Here is a 23,052-nt window from a genome sequence, read left to right on the forward strand (position 1 = left end):
CTGTAATGTGGAAATGGTTTTAAAATATCTTTTATAAGTAAGTATAGGCAAGTCAGTGATGTGTCTTTGTGGCGATGATTTTAAAATACCTTTTCTAAGTAAATGTAGGAAATTTGGTGGTGAATGTCTTCATCGTGTTCCCAGGTTTTGTGAAGGAAGGTTTTGAGTTGACTTTAAATGAGGTTAGGGAGACAGTGGTCTGATTTGAGGTGACTTATGATCTTCCTTTCTGATAATACCTCTTAGCAATGAGAACTTTTTGTTAACAAAGTCGGTTGGGTTGTTGCAAGAAAGATTCAGAAAAATATTTCCTTTTCATGGAATCAAAATATTAGTGTTAGAAGGGAACTTAGAAATCATCTAATCCAGACATTCTTAATCTGAGATCCTTGAACTTGATTTATTTTATTTTTTAAATAACTTTCAACATAATTGGTTTCCTTTGTAATTGCTATATATTTTATTTTATGCACTTAAAAACATTATTCTGAGAAGGGGTCCGTAGGTTTTGCCAGGGTGCCATGGGGGTCCACGACACACGAAAGATCGAAGAGCCCCTGATGTCACTCATTCTCATTTTACAGATGAGGAAACTGGGAACCTTTCATTTGCTTATTTGAGATCCCATTTGGAGACTGCCAATATATGACTAGCCACATTTTTTCCATTTCAGATTTGGTTCTGTGATTTTTTTTTTAACTCTGCCACCCTGATAACAACAGCCACAAATTATTTTTTTTCTGGCGACAGTTTTAATGAGCTTATCATTTGAGTGGTCTTTAGTCTCTGGGTTAGTACCCAAGTTTTCTCTATCCTCTCCCAGTACCCTACCCCTAGCCTCCTGATGCTGGCTAAGGGGAAGAAACCATTTCAATATTTTGGGGCAACTTTAGAGCAAACCTGGTTTGAAGTTCAGGTTGTGAGCTGTGTCTTTTTTGGTCTCCCATGTTGTCCCTGGATGGCTATTAATTAACCTTAACTTCTTTTCTTAGTGCTCTCAGCTATTGGATGAAAACCTGAAGGACGACTTCTTTGAGGAAATCATTGAAGAGTATGAAGACATCAGACAGGACCATTATGAGTCACTCAAGGTAAATAAAAAAAAACAACTAGTTTTTACAATAAAATAACCCCTTTGTTTGCTGTGCTCCTGCTACATGCCCAGACTGAATATGCAGAGCTGTTTTCAAAAGTCAGCGTGCCATTTTGGCCTATTATTTGTCCCTTTGCCTAATGTGGGAAGAGGTATCCTATGCTTTCACTTACTACTGAGAGTCAGGTACAAAATGAGATAATATATTGCAATAAATGGATCAAACGACTGGATTGTGCTTCATAATGGCTAATTTCACTTCTTGTACTTTATGACATGTTTGGGTCATCCAGTTAACATCTTGCCTAAGATTTTCTCTGAGGTTAGATTCTCAGTTCTGCTCACTAATTCTAATTTACTGCTTTTTGTAAAAATCAACAAAAATCAGTGGAAAGGGAAATAAGCAGAAAGCTTGACATGAAATCCAACTAAGCAAGAAAATCTCCAAGAACATTTATTGATTAAACTGAGAAGAGGAGAACAAAGATCTGTGAATTGGAACAGATCTTGTGCCAGTATCTATTATGATCATTTCTCGTCTTCGGTAATTGTGAATTGTCTTTCGGACACCATAATTGGGTCCTATAGCTTCGGCACCCACTATGTCAAAGGAGGAATTAGAAATGTCACTTAAGATGAGTTGGGAAGCATATGTAAATGCAGAAGAAAGTAATTCTTCAGAAGATGGTTTTGAAGGCACTCAAGGATTGATTTTCAAGATGATCCAAAAAGAAGATTTCAGAAGAAGAAAAGAATCACTAACGATTGACTCACCTGCCTATTTTCTCATTTAAATAAACTGTCTCTGCTTGCTTATTGAGCTAAAAGTATGAAATGAAAACAGGCAATCTTGAAGACAATTTTCATCAGGCTGCATCTTCACAGACACACGTTTGACTGAAAACTGTAGAATCCTGCTGTGTTTGTGTGTTGATTACAAAAAATATTTTACTCACTGAAGCAAGCATAGCCTTAGGGGCTCTCCTCAAGCACAATGTCTTTTTTGCTTTTGGTAAGATAATGCATAGCTCCTGATAGATGCAGTCACACAGATTACTTTGTCCAACAGTTCTTTGAGTATTAACATCAAATGAGGCCTAAAATGAAGGAAGGCACATACAGCCAAGGATGTCCATGGAATGGAGGCTGTCCTGCACAGTGGCCAAAGGAGGATTTAGAACTGGAAGAGAAGTTAGAGGCCATTGAATTGGACCCCTTCGTTTTATAGACAATGTAACTGAGAGTTGGTGACATTAAATGACTTAACCACACAGATCATACAAATAGTGAGTGGCAGAGTCAAGATTTGAACCTGGATCTTCAGATTCAAACTCCTGTGCTTTTCCCACTGTAAGTGCTCATTTTTGTGGGTGATTTGTACTGATTGTATCAAACACCAGATTATACAGGGCCTCCTTTGTGAGGTCCTTATTCACTCAAAAAAGATTAGTTTAGCTACCCAATCAATTAATCAACAGATATGTCTTGAGCTCTTACTGTGTACCAGGTACTGTGGTAGTTGTGGGGGATACAGGTACAAAGAATTCAACAATCCTGATTGGCAACTTACGTTCTAAGGGGGAAGAAAATAAGTAAATACAGAATAAATATGAAGAAAATGTAAAAGTAGTTAAATACAGGGTAGTTTAGGAGGTAGGGCACCAGTATTTGAGGGGAACAGGAATGGCTTAATGCAAAAAATGGTGCTAGAGCTTGTCTTGCGGGAAGAGAGGGAGTATGAGATAGAGGTGGAAAGAGAAGACATTCCAAAGATCAAGGATGGCTAGTACCAAAGACAGGGAGATGGGAGATAAAATGTCACATATGAAAAACAGAGAAAGCCGGTTTGATTGGATCACAAATTGCCGGGTAGAGGAGTAAGGCTAAAAAATAGGTTGGGGCCAGATTGTAATGGGTTTTACAAACCACACAAAGGAGTTTATATATTATCTTAGAGGTAATAATGAACCACTGAGATTTATGGAGTAGGGTAGTCACAAGGTTAGATCTATGCTTAAGGAAAATCACTTTGGCAATAGGATGAAAGATAGACTGGAGGTGAGAGAGACTTAAGGGAAGGAGACCAACTAGGAGGCCACTGCAGTGTGATGAGGACCTAAAATAAGATGGTGGCCATGTGAGTAGAGTGAAGGGGTTAAGGGGAGGTGAAAACTGCAAGACAAGGCAGCTGGTTGGATACGTAGGATAGTGAGGGGGAGTCCAGAATAATGCCAAGATTATGAACCTGAGACCCTGAAAGGAAGGTAGTGACTTCAAAAGAAAAATAGAAGTTTGGAAGAGGAGGGTTTGGGAGAAAATTTAATGAGCCTCTTTTTGGACCATTGAGTTTGAAATGACCCTTTGACATGCAATTTGAAATGTCCAATAAGCATTTGGTGATATGGGGCTAAAGCAAAAAAGAGAGACGAGCTGGATATCTGGACCTGGAGTCATCTGCATAGAGGTGATAGACCGAAAGGAAAACAAAAAACAAGTGGACGAAGGCCTTATTTCTCAGATTATAATACTTAATTTCTTTAATTAGTCCATTGAGCTAGTCTATCAGCATACAGATTTTGGACAGGCAATGCAATAAAGTGGGCTCAGGCTTTGAACTGGAAAAAGAATGGGCTGCATCTTATTTGAGTTTCAGTGATTCCCAAATTGCTTTCTGCCACAAAGACCCATCTTTTAACACCAGTATTCTACCATTGATGGTTATAGGTCACCAAACTCCATAATATCAGAAGAATGAAAACGTAAGGTGACTGAAGAAGGATCAGTGAGGATATGGATGATGGGTGTATGTAGCGTGCAACATATTCTCAGTGCTGATTTGTAGTGGTTCAGGGTGTCCCTACCTGTATCTATATGTCCAAGTAATTCAAGCCTGCAGGTATTTACTAATTGCATGGTTATATGCCAGGTGCTGAAACGAATCCATTTAGGATAAAGAAAAGAAAAAAAAAAACATTTCCGAACAAGATCTGAACCTAAAGATTTTTGTTATTTAAGACATCCCTCTGGTTGAAAAAGCTGTCTAACATGAACATGTTTACAGTGTAGTCTTTGAAAAAATTCAGGAGGCCTTGACTGAGACTTTTTTTTTTTTTTTTTTTGGCAGGAAAGAAGATATTTAACCTTAGATCAAGCCAGGAGAAAAGGCTTCCATATAGACTGGCTCTCAGAACCACCCCCAGGTCTGTTTGGGACTGCTTGAGTGCAGGGGAAAGGGATAGAAGCAGTAATGGTAGAAAATTGTATGCACTTTAGAAATGCATCTACTATTATCCCAGAGCCAGAGCATGTTCCATTCCTTCCTTCTTTGGGGCTCAGATGAGGGAATGCCCTACTTAAAGTGCTTTGTGTTATTAATTCCATGTCAGTGTGAGCTCCTGTCCTGGTGGAGTCATCCCTTGCTGCCTAAAAGATCACTGAGTTCTAATCCCACTTGGTGTCTTGTTTGACATGTGACTTTTGGCAAATTCATAGTTATTGTCCTTTGAAGAGCCCAGGACTGGGAGTCAGGCAGCCTTGGTTCTGAAGTCCTAGTTCTGCCTTTAACTATCTGGGTTGCCTTATCAGCCATTTAGCCTTACTGTTTCTGTTTGCTCAGCTGTGAAATGGGAATGGTCACTTTTACCCCTTTGACATCATAGACAAGCTATTTACAGAGGTCTTTGAAAAAGCCAAATCTCTTTGCAATCATGAGTCTCCTGGCACTGTTGCTTCAAGTCAATGTAATAGTACAAGAAGAAGTTGGTTCCTGTCCAGTGAGATGTTAAAAAAATACAGTTCATTCACTCAGTGGGGAGCCACCCATGTAAATGACAGATGAGACACCTGCCAGTGTTAGGACAGTTTTCATTTCTGTTCTTCTGTCCTTCACTGGGAATGATTCAGATGCAAGCAGCCCTGTTCAAAGATTAGCCTAGGTAGTTTCATTCTGTGTTTGGGGGTGGGGAGCTCGTCTCCCACTTCTGGCGAGGTTCATAAAATGAGTTTTTTGGTGGTTTGTGAAGAGCTTATCCACCAGACTCAGTGTGTTCTACCCCATCAGCCATGTCAAACAGCAGTTTTCTTTTACTCTTTTCATTTTGTACATAAACAGAAAATTCTGGAGACTAAACATAGTCATGCTGCTTCTCGGATGCTGTTTGTGTAGCTGCCTTGACTTACTGCATATCAAGGAAAGCAGCAAGTGCCCAGCTTCTGTTCTGGGAGGGTCCTTTAATCTCCCATGTTTGACAGCCCCTTGAAAGCCCGCTAGTGGGTATACTGCTTAGAGGGCCGATTGAAGTCTCTAATTCAGAACTCTGAAGTGTTTTTTGAGGAAGATTTGGCTACGCCACTTAGTGGGGTTTAGGGGTTTATTTTGGCAGGGGGAGGGGGTTGAGGACAAGGAGTTGGAGGGAGAATCAGGGGCTTTTCTTCAAAGGCCCCAAGTAGCAGAGCTTCAAACACATGATAAGTTGGAAGGATAAACTTACCTCGAGTATACAACTGCCAGTTTGGCCTGATAATTCCATTTGATAATGAGAGTTCCATCACATGACAGGGTTAGACAAAACCTAGAAGTCTTTTAAAGTCTATCCCTGAGCACAGGGAAGTAAGACTGTTCCTGAATCATCTTAGACAGAGATGTTGACACTCTTTTTGAATGATGGAGATTCCATGGATTTTTCATTAATTCTCACTCCTCTCCAAAAAAGGATACATTAATATACATAGAGTAGGAATAGGGAGTGGACCTGTGATTTTACTGGTATGTGGAACTTCTAGACAAGGAAACTCCTTCTATGAATGCAGGTTACAATCTTCTCGGTAACTTACAGGCCTGAAGAGTTGCCTAGAACACCGTGTGGCCTGGGTCTGCACAGCTAGTGTGTCAGATGTAGGGACTCGGACCCAGATCTTCCTGGTTTCCAGGCCAATTCTCTATCTTTATACGATGAAGTATATCATATTATATAATTAAGTATATTATATTATAACCATTTTACATATGTGTGTTCTTTTCAAACGTCGATAGCCAAAAGTCCCTGTACAAATACCGAGGGATGAGATTTCTCAGACTTTTTGATTTATCTGTTCTAATGTTTCACAATTCTTGGTGCCAGGATGTTCTTCCTTCTGTTTAATTCAACTCTTTTGAGCTGAAATTAAGCCCTTTATGTCCTGCTGTCCGAAGGGGGTTGGAGAGTATAGTGTTTTGATATATAGGACAGAAGGTAAAGAACTGTGAAAACTGGCCCTATAGCCCACCGGCAGCTGGAAGAGCAAATGAAGGCTTTATTTTGTAGTCAGATGTGAGAATAAGGTTGACAGGTAGCGGGTGGGGAGAGGGTGTAGTAGTTATATATCAGGCAAAAAAAAAAAAAATAAGCTAGCTGTTCAAACCCTTCTCATGCCCACTTTTTATTCCCACTCCCCCCCATGCCACCATGTTCTTTCTGTTTGAAGACTTCCACTCTGCTTTATATGTATATTATTTATATATACTATTCATAAATACCCTTAAGAAGTACATATAGGAAGGTATCATGAGTCTCGCCTCATAAGGAAACTGAGAAACAGAGTTTAAGCATTTTGGCTTAACCAGATGCAGAACCAGCTGTAAAACCTCCAGTCTTCTGACTCTTGCTCTAACTCCTGCCGATAGCTTGTTCAGCACACTGGCAGTATTTCTGTTACCCCAGGCCAGAGGAAATAGCATAACAACACTTTTTCTCTGACAGCTCTTCCACCCCCTTAAATGAATTTTAAATTGCACAAGTGAAGGCTAGCCTCTTTTTATTTTGGGGGGGAGAAGTTGCCCCCAAGGACCATATACCAAGAGGCATAAAGAAAGTAATTTATTTAAGATGCAAGACAAAATTACTCTTTTCTCCAAGGCAATCTAAAGCAGCTCCCCCTTCTCCCCTCCCCCCAAAAAAACCCAATACAACTCCTACGGGTGACAGGAATAAGACAGTGTGTGGGAGTCTCCTGAGCAACTTCAGACTAAGAAACCAGAGGCCTTGGGAGGCTATGCATTCACTGTATGTGAAAGATGTTTAAAACTCCAAGCCTTGAATATTCCTAATAGTAACCTGTACTTTTTGTTTCTCTAGTGAAACCCAAATTTATTGGGACTCAAGTTTTTGAAGACTATGACCTGCAGAGGCTGGTGGACTACATTGACTGGAAACCTTTCTTCGATGTCTGGCAACTCAGAGGCAAATACCCCAATAGAGGTTTTCCCAAGATCTTTAATGACAAGACAGTGGGTCAGTTCAGTTGTTCCTTCCTTGCCATACTTTCCTCTCTTTTCAATAGAAAAGGATATTTGAATAGTAGTGTGCTGGGTGACATTTTGATCTCAGTACCGTATTAAGTTGCCTCCTCTGTGCCTAGTGTTGGGTGAGCTGGCCGATACAAAGGCAGAGATGAAACAGTCCTTACTGGTCGGCAGGGAGCTGAATTCAGAGTAGAAAGGAGAAGAACTGAGAAGTGGATTTGGAGTAGGTTACTGCCACTTGGGGTTGAAGATGGAGCTTATCTGGTCTGCTCTGACTTAGGAGAATTGGTGTTTTGGGGGGGAAAGTGTGGGGTGATAATGGGAGAAGGGTAGTGGATTTTTTAAAAAGCCTTTCACAAACTGTTCAACCTTGGTTCAACATAGATAAATGACCAGTCACCTAAATCACAGTTAAGACCAAATGGGGGACTTTGTGGATGACCGTAAGAGTACTGGGATTTCATAGGGATAGGTCATAATTATTGATTGATTATGTTATAAAGAATATGAGGTCGACTTTCTCTTCTAGAGGATATCTTTTCCCATTGCCTTTTAAAGTATCTGAAATGCCATCATAAGGAATCAGTGTTTGTGACTTAAAAGTTTTTCTTTTGTTTTGGTCTCACTCAGCATCTCTTTTCACTGCAAATACCCTGAGATTGGGGGTGATGATATCATAAGTTACTAGGAGTTAGGTGATAGCTGTAACTAGCCAAGGATCCTGGTAAGAGGCTAGAGGGGGAGGAAAAGATAAGGAATGAGGGGGCCAGGCAGAACTAGGAGAGGTAAGCTAGCTAACCAATCAGTCAGTCAAGAAACGTTCATTAAGTACCCACTATGTACCTGGAGCTGTGCTAAGCCCTGGGGATACAAAGAGACAAAAGACAGTCCCTACTCTCAAGGAGCTTAAAATCTCCCACAGGAGACAACTAGCAAATAAGTACTTACAAACTATATGTAGAATAAATAGGAGATAATTAAGAGAGAGAAGCCCTAGAATTAAGAGGGGTTAAGAAAGGCTTCCTGTAGAAGATGAGATTTTTAGTTGAAACTTAAATGAAGCTAGAGAAGCCAGCAGGTGGAGTTGAGAAAGGAAAGCATTCCAGCTTTGAGAGATAGCCCGAGAAAATGCCTGGAGTGGAAAGAGAGAATGTCAGGAACAGCCAGGAAGCCAACATCACTGGGTTGAACAGTACATATTGGGAGTAAGGTGTAAGAAGACCGTAAAGGGGGTCAGCTAAGTGGCTCAGTGGATAGAGCACTGGCCCTGGAGTCAGAAGGACCTGAGTTCAAATCCGGCCTCACATACTTATTAGCTGTGTGACCCTGGGCAAGTCACTTAACCTGGATTGCCCCCACATAAATAAATGAACAGATAAATAGATAATATTGTAAAAGTAGGAGGGGGTTAGGTTATGAAGGGCTTTGAATACCAAACAGAGGATTTTGTATTTGATCCTGGAGGCAATAGGGGGTACCTCGAGTTATATTGAGTGGGAAGGTGGCAAGTCTACTTCAGTCTGTCAGGAAACAAACCCATCTTCATGTGCAACAGTCGGAAATGAGTGTCTTTGTTGTAAACAGTGTCAGCATATACTTAACACGTAGAGATGGCAGCAGTGACTGGTTACTGCTTACTGTTCTTCAAAGAGCTGGGCCTAGTGTATGGTTTTTGAAAGAATCATTTGATTAAAGGACAATTCACAACAACACTGGGAGGTAGCTGCTGTTAAATATCCCCATTTCACAGTTGAGGACACTGAGGCAGAGGTTAAGTGACTTGCCCAGGATTACACAGCTAATAAGTGTCTGAGGTTGGATTTGCACTTAAGTCTCCCTGACTCGAGCCCAGTGCTCTATCCACTGTACCACCTCACTGCCTCAAAGAGCAGAATGCCAAAGATGGTTCCTTGAAACATTCAGTCAGAGATAAGACAGTTGTGGCTTTCAACATAAGTTAGAGTTAGCTTGGGGAAATAGACTATGGGGATTGGGAGTAGTGGCACTCCACTCTGAGACACCGAAAGCCACCTTAGGTTATGTTCATGGCAGTACCTGATGAAGTCTCTGGGAAAGTGGCATGAGAGGTAAGAGGTTGTTTTGTGGTTGTTTTTTGGGGGTGGGGGGAAGATGGGGAGAGGAGGTATTGTATTTTTAAAAAAAAAACATTTTGCTAAAATTATGAGGAACTTTTAAGTGAATTTTTTTGTTTTTATCTGATAGGAGAAGAAGCCAGAAAAGTGTATGATGATGCCCATAATATGTTGAAGGTACTGATTAGTCAAAAGAAACTACAAGCCAGGGGTATAGTTGGATTCTGGCCAGCACAGAGTGTCCAGGATGATATTCATTTGTATGCAGAAGATGCCGTACCACAATCTGCAGAGCCAATAGCTACATTTCATGGCTTAAGACAACAGGTAAGAAAACCCATTATTTGTGAGCTATGAGGTGGCTTCCTCCTCACCTTTGACTAAGTCATTAAATGAAATGTAATAACTCAAGCTCAAAGTCTGAAAAATTATGCCAGAGCTAGGTTCTACCCGGAAAACGATCAATAAAGAAATAGGGAATGAATTTGTTGGGCTGAGATAGAGGCTGTTTGTGTGATGAATGACAGCAGAAATGTCAGGCTGACCAGCATACTCAACGCAGAGGCTCAGACAGGAACAAGGCCTCTAATTGAGGCTCTTAGGGGTGGTTGCTCAGAGGACATCTGGCAGACACTGCTTTCTCATCAGTCTTTTTACATACACAAAGAGTAACAATACCAGTGATTTACTCAAAAGATGCGTGTTATGTGCACCATACATTTATAAGTGAAATTGATTGTGCCTGTTCCCTAATGGGGAAACCACGGAATCTTGCTTAGAATTCCCCAAATACCATTTTACCCTGACCCTCCTTTAAAATGTAGATATTCCTGGCAGAGGTGGGTGGTAGGACAATCAGCCTGGCTAAGGATACTTATAATAATATACCAGAGGATTTGACCCTGCTTTTTCTGACTTCAACTCTGGCATTTTATGTACCATCTTATGTTGCCTCACAATAAAAATAATAGCTCATAGTGCTTATAAAGATTTACAAAATGCTTTATATAAGGAATTTCACTTAATTCTCACAAAATCCCTATGAGTTAAGTGGTGCAAGTGGTTATCATTTCCATTTTATGGATGAAGAAACAGAGTTAATGAAGTTTTTAAAGTTTAAGAAAATATTTTTTGTTACTGATAACTATTTTTGACATCACCCAAATTATATTTCTCCCTCTTGGTGGGAGCCATCTCTTATAACAAAGAATGTTTTTAAAAAAAAAAATAAGAAAATTGTTTCCCTTTTTATGAGAATACTGAAAAAATATGACACTACACTCAATCTTCTATAGCTATGCACACCCCTTTCCCCAAAAAACTGCAAGGGGGTTTGTGGGTGACAAGTGTGTTCTCATCTCTCTGCTTTGGGGCCAAGCTTGTTCTTTATAATTTTGGCAAAATTTATTCTTAATTATTTCATGGTTGTGTTTTTTCCATTTACATTGTTGTTAATCGTTGTGTAGCCTTCACGGAGTTAAGAGACTTGTAGGCAGAGGTCGTATTCAAACTCAGGACTTCTGACACCGAGTAAAATGACCTTTATGTCTCCTTATCGATGAAAGTCAGTTGGGTGGCACAGTGGATAGAGTGCGGGGCCAGGAGACAGGAATATTCCTCTTCCTGAGTTCAAATCTATCCTCAGACACTTACTAGCTGTATGACCCTAGGAAAGTCATTTAACTGTCTTTGCCTCAGTTTCTTCATCTGTAAAATGAGCTGGAGAAGGAAATGGCAAACTGCTATAGTGTCTTTGCCAAGAAAAAACCAAATTGGGTCACAAAGAGTCAGAAATGACTGAAAAATCACTGAACAACAACAGCATCAATAATTGAAATGAAGATTGAGAAAAAAGATTTGTATAATCATTGGTTTTCTTGACCTTTTTTTGTAATTAAAATAAAAACAATATTAGACCCCATTTTTAAAATGAGGTGTGTGGTTTTCTTTTTAATCATCCAAATGTATCTGTAGATGGCATCACCATTTAACTGCATTTCTCTTCTCGGTTTTTGATTTTAAGGCAGAAAAGGACTCTGCCAGCCCAGACCCCTATTGTTGCCTGTCTGACTTCATAGCTCCTCTGGAATCTGGGGTCCATGACTACTTGGGCCTCTTTGCTGTGGCCTGCTTTGGAGTAGATGAACTGAGCAAGACCTATGAGGAGCAGTGTGACGTCTACAGCAGCATCATGGCTAAGGCCCTGGGAGACCGGTTGGCGGAGGTAAAGAATCAGGCGTGCACTAGGAGCATCTTTTCTTGGCTAAACTCACTCTTAGAGGCACTTTGGGGGCTGTATTGGTGATGAAATGAGTTGCTTGTTCCTACATAGAAAAAAGGTGGACAACATAGCAGCTCCACAAAACTGGAGGAACTGCCAGCTTTTATTTAACTTCAGTAGCCTTAGGACAGACCCCAGTGCAACGTGTGAGTAGGTGTGAACATTGAAAATGTCACCTGCTAAAACTTCCTTTTTAAAATGATGGTTAAAAATTTTCTGTCCATCTAAATCTGGCTACTTTCAGAGAAAGTTTCAACTTAGCCAGAGTGACTTCTTATAGATTTCTTCCTTTCTCCTACCTCATTCTCTAATTTGGTACCTGACTCTCACTTTTACTCACTGTAGTCTAGGGTGGAGGCGTCAAACAGGGGGCCTGTGGGCAATCTGCAGCTAGAACAAGATTAATAATTAACTGAGTAATATTTAACAAAATAAATAAAAATACAATAAAATATAGATAATGTTAATATGTAGTTTTCTAAGTCAACGTGCAATAATTCTTATATACAGTGTAGTGACTCCTGTTTTTATTTAACACCACTGTTACAGGGTCATAAAATTCTTCTGTATGCTTGGCACATAGTAAGTAAGTGGCAGCTATTTCTTTAGTTCACCAAACATTCATTAAGCACTTACTGTGTGCAAAGCTCTGGGGCTATGAGACAAAAACAGTAAAATCCATTTCTTCAAGGAGTGTATATTTTACTGGTGCTATACGACACACAGTTACATCAGTACAAGATAATTTGAGGAGAGAGAGAAAACAACTAAAGGAATCGGGAAAAGCTGCCTATGGGAGGTGGCACCTGAGCTAAGCCTTGAAGCATGCTAACGGTTGTAAGAGGTGGAGGTGAGGAAGGAGTGCAGTCAGAACATGGGGCACTAGCCTGCGCAAAGACAAACAGTGGGAGATGGGATGTCTGTCTGGGAACAGCAAGCAGGTCAGTTTGCCTGGAACTTAAAATGTGTGAGGAAAACAAAATGAAGTAAACCCAGAAAAATAGGCTGGAGTCAAATTGTGGAAGGCCTTGAATACCAGTCTGAGGAGGCTGCATTTAAACTTAGAAGTAATAGGGAGCTACTGAAGATTCTCGAGCAGGGGAGTAACGTGGTCAGGCTTGTGGCTTAGGGAGATTATTTTAGCAACTCTGGTGGAGAAGAGAGAGTGACAGGAAGCTAATTAGGGGGATGTCACAATAATCCAAGCTTGAGAAGTGATGAAGACCCAAACTAGGGGGATGGCTGTCTAAGCAGAAAGGAAGGGACAGATGTGAGTGATGGTATGGAAGTAAAATCAGCAGGACCTGGCGACTGATTGAATACAAGGGGTGAGGGAGTTGAGGATGACTCTTGGTTTTGTTTGACTATGCTTATATGATACAAAAGGTTTTGTTTTGTTTTGTATTTTCAGGGGAGAAGGGTAGGGGAGCATATGGAAGGGAGAAAAATCAAATCCTTGAGAACTGAAAAAAATGTATACATTTACAAAAAAAGGAGAGAAAGAAAATGCACTTCAGGTTGAGAACCTGGGTGATTGGAAAGATGTCCTCAGTAGAAATAGGGAAGTTTGGAGGAGGGGCAGGTTTAGGGAGGAAGGTGATGTGTTGTGTTTTAGACATGTTGCGTTTGAGATGAATATGGACTATCCAGATGGAGCCATCCAGCAGGCCATTGGATGATATGAGGCTAGAGTATAGGAGACAGAGATTTGGGAATCATTTGATGGTAATTAAACCACGGGAGTGGCAAAAATCACCAAGAAGCAGGCTATGGAGAGAGAAGAAAAGACCCAGGACAAAGCCCTAGGTGGAATCTCATTATTAGGGCTTGGGAGATGGCTGGTAATTCAACAATTAAACACTAGGCTTGATTTGAGTGATGGAGCCGGAAGGGAGCATAGAGCCCACCCCTGTCAATACCATTTTACAGATGAGAAAACCAAGACCCTTAAAGGATGTTAAGTGACTTGTCTAAGGTTAGCTAAGAAGTGACAGCCAAAATGCAAATTCATAAAGTCTTTTGACTCCATATCTAGTCATTTTTTCTAGCACACACACTGCCCTTTATAATTCTATTTTAGAACTGCCCAGCATAGGCTTTATAGATTCTGATTTTTCTTATGCATGTAATTAAGGTTAGAGGTTGGTCTTAGTCTTTCTTTTTTTTTTTTTCCCAATTAAAGATGTCAAATATTACTGTCTCCTTAAAAGATATTTCTTAACCTCAAGGAGTAATACTGGAATACATTCTAGTAGAACATAAGCTCCTTAAGGAAAAAGACAGTTTCATTTTTTGACTTTGTATCTCCAGGACTTAGCATAGTGCCTTACATGTAGCAGTGACAAAATAAATTTGTTTTTTTAAGTAAGTTTTTATTGCTGGATTGTTTTTTTTTTTTAATATCACCATGTTTTCCCCCCAGTATCTTTCCTTTCTCTTCCAGAGAGCCATCCGATATAACAAATAATATTGTTTTAAAAACAAAAAAGAGAAAGAAGAAAAAATTGGTACAACTGATCAATGCATTGAAAAAATTGAAAAAATACATGCAGTATGCAATATCCATGGACCTCTTTCCTCTGCAAGGATGGGAGGGGAGTGTCTTCTCATATCTCTCCTTTCGAGCTATGCTTGTTCGTTATAATTTTTCAGTGTTCACTTTTGATTTTGTGTGTGTGATTGTTCTTTCCATTTACATTGCCATAGTCATATATTTTATATATATATATATATATACATGGTTTTCTTGGCTCTGATTTTTCATTCTGCCTCAGTTTGTATAGATTTTTCCATGCTGCTCTGTATTCATCACATTTTTTACAGCACAGTCATATTCCATTATATTCCTGCACCATAGTTTGTTTATCCATTTCCCAGTTAATGATTATCTACTTTGTTTCTAACTCTTCGTTGTTAGAAAAAGTGTAACTATAAATATTTTGGTGTATTTCGGTGCTCTTTTTTTTGTCAGTCTTGGGGTATAAGCCCAGTAATGGAATCTCTGAGCCAAAGCATATGGACCTTTTAGCTATTTTATTTGCTAATTCCAAATTGCTTTCCAAAATAGTTTATATTGATTCAGCTCCTCCAACAATGAACTAGTGTAACTATCATCCCTGAATGAATGTTTGTTGAATTGAATTGAATAGAGCTTTTCATCCAATAGGATTCCTTTGCTGGTAGAGAAAATTTCAGCAGTCCTTGTGGGCTGGACACCAGTAGTTAACAGTGGTCTGTGAGCTGAGGTTGGGGAGGGGGTAGAATGGAGACTTATTTGTTGTGGTACACTGGAAAGTACTTTATTTGGAGTCAGAAGACTTAAATTTGAATCCCATATCTTCTCTGTACTATCTATGGGATCACTTAAACTCTTAAACACTTAAACTGCAAGTCACTTAAACTCTTTTTGGCCTCAATTTTCTTAAAAATTAGGGGGTTGAACTCCCTTGGGTTGAATCTCCAAGGTTCCTTCTAGCTTTAAATCCTGTGATCTCAAGATGAGGTTCCAAATTCTGAGGTGACACCTGAATTAGACAAAGGAGACCAGGTGGTGAAGGAATAAATCCAAGTAGCCTCCTCTGTCCTATCTCCTGGACTGAGATACTTTCCTTCTGCTCTGCATTAGTTCAGAATCTATAAATAGATGGCCTTAGAGGCCATCTAAGGATCATTTTACAGATGAAGGAATTGAGGCCAAGGAAAGTTTAGTGACTCACCCAAGGTCACTGAGGTAGTAAGTGTCTGAGGTGGGATTTGAACTAAGGCCTTCTGACTCAGAGTCCATATCATACTGCCTGTGCTGCTTCCTCTGGATAAGGATGACCACTTTTCTATTTAAGGCTTTTGCAGAAGAACTTCATGAAAGGGTTCGCAAAGAATTGTGGGCTTACAGTGACAGTGAGCAGCTAAATATTGCTGACCTGCGGAAAATCTGGTATGAGGGCATCCGTCCTGCTCCTGGTTATCCCAGCCAACCTGATCATACTGAGAAGGTCACAATGTGGAGACTTGGTCACATTGCAGAAACCACAGGTATTAGTCTAGAAAATGGATATGCTTCCTCCAAGCAGAAAGCACTGGATATGTTAAAAGCAGCTGAAGAGAGCCAAAGGAAAAGCTATTTATATAACTAGTGGCATTTAAGCCACATATGTAGGTTTTTGTGTGTGTGTGTGTGTGTGTGTATGCATACTCACATTCATTGTCTGATTTTAATATTTTCAATTGTTTTTCATCTGAATCTGTTTGGTAGTTAGTTATACAAGGCATGCAGAAAACCTGTACCTTAGTGGAATATCAATTTAATGCTTGAAGAGGTATTAAGCTTCTGTTAGGGCTTTTTAAACTCACTTCACTCTACCTTCCCACCCCCAAATCACCCTTAGGCCTGATAATGTGAATGTAGACAACCTATCCTAATTTGGGATGTTCTCAGGATATCTCTGAACCTGAGTTAGAGTCCCTGAAGGGAGCTATTTTCTCTTCTCTCTTTTTTTAATTTATTTATTTGTTTTTAGTTTTCAACATTAACTTCCAAAAGCTTTCAAGTTTAAAATTTTCTCCCCCTTCCTCCCCTCCCTCCTCCCCAAGACAGCGTGCAATCTGATACGGGCTCTACATATACATTCATATTAAACATTTTTACATGAGTCATGTTGTAAAGAAGAATTAGAACCAATGGGAGGAACCACGAGAAAGAAGAAACAAAACAACAACAAAAAAGAGCAAATAGTATGCTTCCATCTGCATTCAGACTCCATAATTCTTTCTCTGGATGTGGACAGCATTTTCCATCATGAGTCTTTTGGAGCTGTCTTAGATCCTATCTTAGATCCTTGCATTGCTGAGAAGAGCCAAGTCTATGGAAGTTAGTCATCGCACAGTTACTGTTACTGTGTACAGTGTTCTCCTGGTCCTGCTCACTTCACTCAGCATCAGTTTATATAAGTCTTTCCAGGTTTTTCTGAAATCTGCCTGCTTATCATTTCTTATAGCACAATAGTGTTCCATTACATTCATATACCACAACTTGTGTAGCCATTCCCCAACTGATGGGCATCCCCTCAATTTTCAATTCTTGGCCACCACAAAAAGAGCTGCTACAAATATTTTTGTACATGTAGGGCCTCTTCCCATTTTTGTGATCTCTTTGGAATACAGATCTAGAAGTGGTATTGCTGGGTTAAAAGGTATGTATAGTTTTATTGCGTCTTGGGCATAGTTCCATATTGTTCTCCAGAATGGTTGGATTAGTTCACAACTCCACCAACAATGCATTAGTGCCCCACATCTTTTCCAACATTTATCGTTTTCCTGTTTTGTCATGTTTTAGCCAATCTGATAGATGTGATGTACCTCAGAGTTGCTTTGATTTGCATTTCTTTAATCAATAGTGATTTAGAGCATTTTTTTCATATGACTATAGATAGTTGTAATTTCTTCATCTGAAAACTGCCTGTTCATATCTTTTGACCATTTATCAATTGGGGGATGACTTGTATTCTTACAATTTTGACTCAGTTCTCTGTATATTTTAGAAATGAGGCCTTTATCAGAGACACTGGCTGTAAACATTGTTTCCCAGCCTTCTGCTTGAAGGGGAGCTATTTTCATGTGGATTCTTAGACTCTTAAGCTAGGGTGGCGTAGTGGATAGAGAGCCACCCTCAGAGTCAAGGAGACCTGGGTTCAAATCCTGCCTCTTGACACATAACTGGCTATGTGACCCCTGGATGAGCCACTTAAATTCTCAATGCCCTAGCCTGTTCTGTTAAGAAAAAGAATTTTTTTTAAATTGTAGAACAGTTGCCCATGCCCCCAGTAGAGTTTTCTTTTTCTTTTTTTTTTTTTCAGGAATTCCCAATGCCAAAGAAATAATTGTCCAGGCAAAAAAAAAGGGAGGGGGGAGTGGGTGCCTTAGAAACCACTAAGCTATTCAGGAGTTTCCTATGTAAGCCTAAGTCCAGGCTTAGTGTGGACAACTTAAAGTTACTTTGGACCAAGGTGAGTTATTTGAAACCATGTTTGTGTCTAGGTCTTGGGGAGGGGTCCACAGAAGTTAATCAGGATGATGGTGGGGGAGAAGGCCTTCATATTCTGTCTTCCCCTCCTCTCCCCTCGATAAGAAGGTCACCTGTCCTGCATTGATTTGCTGTTCTGAGCCATTCTGGTTCCCTTTGGTTATTCATGTGGCAGCATCCTCTAGTAGCTAGTTGGGAGTATACAGAGTTGTAGCCCTAGCTGGTTTTCATGGCTCTGCCCTTATTCAGGAAGCAAGGCCCAGAGGTAAGACTTTCATTGTCTATCCTTTTTCTTCTTCCCAGGGATTGAACTTACGGAATCGTTAGCAATGGCACCTGCTTCAGCTGTCTGTGGTCTCTACTTTGCCAATCAGAACTCCAGATACTTTTCTGTTGGTAAAATTTCCAAGGACCAGGTAATCAATATTCATCGTTGTAAATGTCTTCCTCTGAAACCTAATAATGTTAAATGAAATTGTGAGACTTATTTGAATTTAAATGTAAATTAAACTCACTTGCGACAGGGCAGTAAAACTTTGTCCACTTACTATCTGAATTTGATCCCCTTAATCATCTTTTCTTTCCTTCCGATAATTATTAATACACAGTGTTTTCTGCCTAAAGAATGATCTAATTTGGTCTGTAAAATAAATGCCTTTTAATGACTGTTAAGAGAAGAGAGACAGTGTAGTGTAGTAGTTAAAGAGTCAGCCTAGAACTCAGGTAGACTGAATGCCAAGCCTGCCTGTGACACGTACTGGCTGTGTGACCTTAGGCAAATCACTTGACCTCTCAGTGCTGCCACACACCTCCCCCAACCCCTACTTCAGGAAACCAACTAAGAATGTAAAGTGTAGAGTAGTTTTACCCATCCCCATTGGGCAGGTTCTGTGCCAACAAAATTAATTTCCTTAATGGGAGCTCCTTGTCTTTATGCCAATGAAATCATAGGTCTAGACCAAAAAAAAAATCTGTCGACATCTTTGTTTAGTCATTTTCAGTCATGTCTGACTCTCCATGACCCTTTTTGGGGTTTTCTCTTCGCAAAGATACTGGAGTATTCTTGCCACTTCCTTCTCCAGATCATTACAGATGAGGAAATTGAGGCAAACAGGGTTAAGTGACTTACTCAGGGTCACACAGCTAGTAATAATGTTTGAGGCTGGATTTGAACTCAGGAAGATAAGTCTTCCTGACTTGAGGCCCAGCACTCTATCCACTGCTTCACCTAGTTGTTGGTACCTATCTATTCTAATAGATTGCCATAAAAGAATTCTGGATTTGAAGTCTGAGTAGCTGGGTTCAAATTCCATCTTTCATGCATAGTGCCTGCCCGACCTTGAAAATGTTACAGACTCAGTGAGCCATATTTTCCTCATCTGTAAAGTGAGGAGAGTGGAGAAAATCAGATGACCTCTGGGACCCTTCTAGCTCTGTACTGTGGATCCTATGATCCATTAAGAATGTGAATGGAGGGGCGGCTAGGTGGCGCAGTGGATAGAGCACCAGCCCTGAAGTCAGGAGGACCTGAGTTCAAATCTCACTTCAGACCAAACATGTGACACTTACTAGCTGTGGGACCCTGGGCAAGTCACTTAACCCCAATTGCCTTAAAAAAAAAATAATAATGTGAATGGAAAGAGCATCGACTTCTTTGCCACTAATTAGCAGTGTGACCTTGGGCAAGTTCCTTAGGCGCTCTGCCCAGTTGCCTTATGGACAACATGAGAGAGTTGTGCCAGGTGATGTCTAACGATTAGATCTTCCTGATCTGCATATTGTTCTTCTGCCAGCGTTAGAGACTTGGGTTTACCGGGTCCTGCTACTATTGACAGACTGTTTCGGATCTTCTTTTGCAGATCGAAGATTATGCTTTGAGGAAAAACATGTCTGTGGATGAGGTTGAAAGATGGCTGGGACCCATTTTGGGATATGATGCAGACTAACTGTCCTGTCATCTTCCTTCCATCTGAAGCTACTTCAGAAAACAGACCCCCGAGTGCCTTTAAAAATACCACAGCTGATTAGCATCTAATGCATTGGCCTACTTAAGGTTTGGGAAGACTTCGGGGAAAAACCATTTGATGATGCAGAAGATCTCTGTCATCACCATGATGTGCATTTGTGTGACACTGAAAGTGAGCTGTTTTTTGTTTGTTTGTTTTTGTTTTTGTTTTTGTTTCTTTTAGGTAGGCAAAATGGAATGCAGTATAGAGATAGCTAGCTGTGGTCATATGTGTCAGAGGCTACCTACAGATAAAGTAAGAAGTTAACTGATTGTATTTATTAAGAACCTCTATGTGTTGGGCATTGTGCTAAAGATAGAGTTAGTAAGTAATATATAAATAGGGGTAATTTTCAGTAGGTAGCTGTAGTACTTGGTTGGCTTCTCAGTTTATGTTTAGCTCATACCCAGAATACTATTTTACAGATTACTTAACTGGACTTTTTCTTTTTTTTTTTTTTTTTAAACATCAAGTCACAGTTTAATTGAGTCTGGAATCAGGAGGACCTGGGTCAGAATTCCACCTCCAGAATGTACTGTTGACCACAGGGAATTCCCTTCACTTCTCTGAGCCTCAATTTCTTGCAAAATGGGGATGATAATAAATCTGCAGGACCTACCTCCCAGGGTAGTTGTGATACCCCAGTGAAGAAGTATAGGCAATGTCCCTTATTAATAAAAGAGAGACGTGAACTTAAGGCCAGCTGGCATTATGAGAAATGAGACACTAGGGGCAGGGATTGTTCCTTTTGTTTTTTAACTTTATGTCCCTGGTGTTAAATATTTGGTGAAATAGATTGAACCTGGCAGTTAAATCTTGCATGGAGGAAAGTGTGGGCTGCTCCCCCTCCATGAGACTTCATTTTTAAAGGTAATTTAGTATATTTCTATCAGAGTGAGCGAGAATCCTGCTTGAGTGGAGGCAGACCTGTGGTAGCTCAGGTTTAGGGTAAATAAAGTCATCTCAGAGGTAATTTGAGTGGAAGTATTTTAGCTTCATCCTGCTTATCATACTCCCTACATTTCCCTGACTCCCCCAAAAAGTGTCAGGATTTCTGTGCTAGGAAAAGAATGATAAATAATATCTTCCTTTTTCAAAAATGTTTTAGATCTGGGGCTAAGTAGTGGGGTTTCCCCCATTCTTTTTAAATCTGAAGCAGCCTTTGAGGCCCAGCTCCAGTCTTAACACTCTCAATAGACCTTGTTCAACCACTCTGATGTACATTGAATTCTCCCTTATTTGAACTCTGATAACCACAATCTCTATCATACACACATGGTTCAGTTTTTATTGGATTCTTAATCATTTAATATGAGTGTCAGTCTTCCTTTCACAGTTAAACTTAAGCATCTTAAGGATAGGGGCCCTGTGTGTTCTGCAGTGTATCCCTCATAACACCTAGAACAGTACTTGGCACATAGGAGATCCCATTTGAGAGGCGATATTCTAGGTTACAAGAGGTAACATATTTGTAGTAGATAGAGAGCTGACCTAAGCTTCAGAGAATCCTGGGTTTCAAATCCTACCTCTGAAACACACTGGCTGGGTTACCTTGGGCACCTTTCACTCCCCCAGCCCCTGGCAATTCCCTTAAGGCTGTAAGTTGCAGAGGAGTAGCTGATCTGCTTTGGGGGAATTTCTTCACTGGGCATTACCTGCAGCAATGAAATTGCAAATTTGGACCAAAAAAAAAGCATTGTCAAAGAAGAGGTGGGGAAGAGGCCAAGGGAACATGTATTTGTCAAGTACCTACTATGTTCCAGGAACTGTTCTAAGTGCTTTACATATGTTTTCTTTTGATGAGGTAAGGTTCCCTGGTCCTTCAACTTCTAGATCATAGAACATAACTACGGGAAAATTAGCTTGCCCTGTCTTTTGCCAGCTTTGCCAACCATTATGTGAACCCAAAGCATTTAGGTCAACTGTTGTCCTGTACATACATAGAGGGGTGTGTGTGTGTATGTATGTATGAGATGAGAGAAAAACATACATATGTAAATTTTTAAAAATTCTTCAGTATATTTTAAGAAAAGTGGATTACCTAATACTAAGATGGTAAAAAAAGTAATATATTTACCTTTATTCTGCTTCATAAGTGCTACAAAGCACTGAATGAGTTCCATAGCATTTCCCTTTTTTAAAAAATCCGACGTGAGAGAAAGAATAACTCCTAAAAAATTTTTTTAAGCACATTACATCGGAATGGAATTACCAACAGTCTACCTTTTTCCATTAAATGTCATTCACCATCTTTTCTGCCCTCTTGTAGATGAAACTATATCTTTGAATCTATTGTTGAGAGAACCCTATGTCAGGTGTCACTTATTCTAGAGAAAAAAAATTATGTGTGCATATGAGAGGTTGCAATGTAAAATAAAATTTGAAAACACCCACTTTGTTTTATTCTTGTGTGTCAAGCAAAAGGTGCCAGGAAGGAAGAACTTTGGAGACATGCGTGCATCCTGCAGGCAGATGTTCCACATTAGGATTCCTACCTATCCAGATCCTTCCCTGGGGGGTGTCTGGCAGTCTTCCCCCTCCCCCCTACTATTTAATTCATTTTAAATAAAGCTGAAGGTGTTTTTTCCCCCTCCCAACTGCCGAAGAAATTTGCATTCCAGAGCGTCCTCATTCAGCTGCTAGCTATCTTAGTTCATATTATGGCTAGGTGTAGAGAGCAATGTGTGGGAAGGTGGTTGATCGTTGTTGGCTACAGGTAAAAAGGATCAAGTTCTGATGGTTTTAAGACTGTTTCTGCACATTGAGCCTCATTTGCCCCCTAAGGGTGCAAGAATTATGGGGAAACTAGACAAGAGACAGGTCCTAGCATAATTTGTTGGAAGCAGATCAGTGAAATCCAGGGTGACCTGACTGGAGCCATATTTCCAATCACCATTATTATACAAGAGGCCATAACAATAATGGTCTATAAAGGGTAGTATGATATTTTTGTACGAAAATTAGAAGTTTTTAAGAGCCACAGCCAGGTTGTGTGTGAACCACATGCAACTCCAGATCTGAGGTATGAATGTCACTGCAGAAGATGTTCGATGACTCTTGCTATCACACGAGCTCATCAGGGGAGAAGGTAATTGTGTCCTGGCCTCTGGCCTGGGTAGCATATTACATGTGTGTGGGTGTGCCCCACTTGAGGGCAGGTATCCTAGAATCTTAGTACTAGAAGGGACCTTACAAGTCATCAAAACCAACATTTTACAGCTGAAATCATCTCAATGGTTCGTTGACTTCTGGATGTGTGTGGGACAAGGTACCCATTGAA

At 40.1% G+C, this 23,052-nt stretch overlaps 1 protein-coding gene across 3 annotated transcripts in view; it reads left to right on the forward strand.

The window, feature by feature from the left end:
• LOC114049742 (methionine synthase) overlaps positions 1–22,165 on the forward strand; it is a 134,202-nt gene extending 112,037 nt beyond the window's left edge. For all 3 annotated transcript variants that reach the window (XM_027871131.1, XM_027871130.1, XM_027871132.1), the window contains 8 exons: positions 993–1,091; positions 4,218–4,293; positions 7,207–7,362; positions 9,597–9,793; positions 11,490–11,690; positions 15,587–15,779; positions 18,070–18,182; positions 19,626–22,165. In XM_027871131.1, coding sequence (XP_027726932.1) covers positions 993–1,091; positions 4,218–4,293; positions 7,207–7,362; positions 9,597–9,793; positions 11,490–11,690; positions 15,587–15,779; positions 18,070–18,182; positions 19,626–19,712 — 1,122 coding nt within the window. In that variant the 3' untranslated portion in view covers positions 19,713–22,165. The remainder of the gene's footprint in view (positions 1–992; positions 1,092–4,217; positions 4,294–7,206; positions 7,363–9,596; positions 9,794–11,489; positions 11,691–15,586; positions 15,780–18,069; positions 18,183–19,625) is intronic.
• The last annotated feature ends 887 nt before the right edge of the window (positions 22,166–23,052 follow it).

This window comes from Vombatus ursinus, unplaced genomic scaffold, assembly GCF_900497805.2.
Source record: "Vombatus ursinus unplaced genomic scaffold, bare-nosed wombat genome assembly UNPS02014798.1, whole genome shotgun sequence".
Classification (NCBI taxonomy): Eukaryota; Metazoa; Chordata; class Mammalia; order Diprotodontia; family Vombatidae; genus Vombatus; species Vombatus ursinus.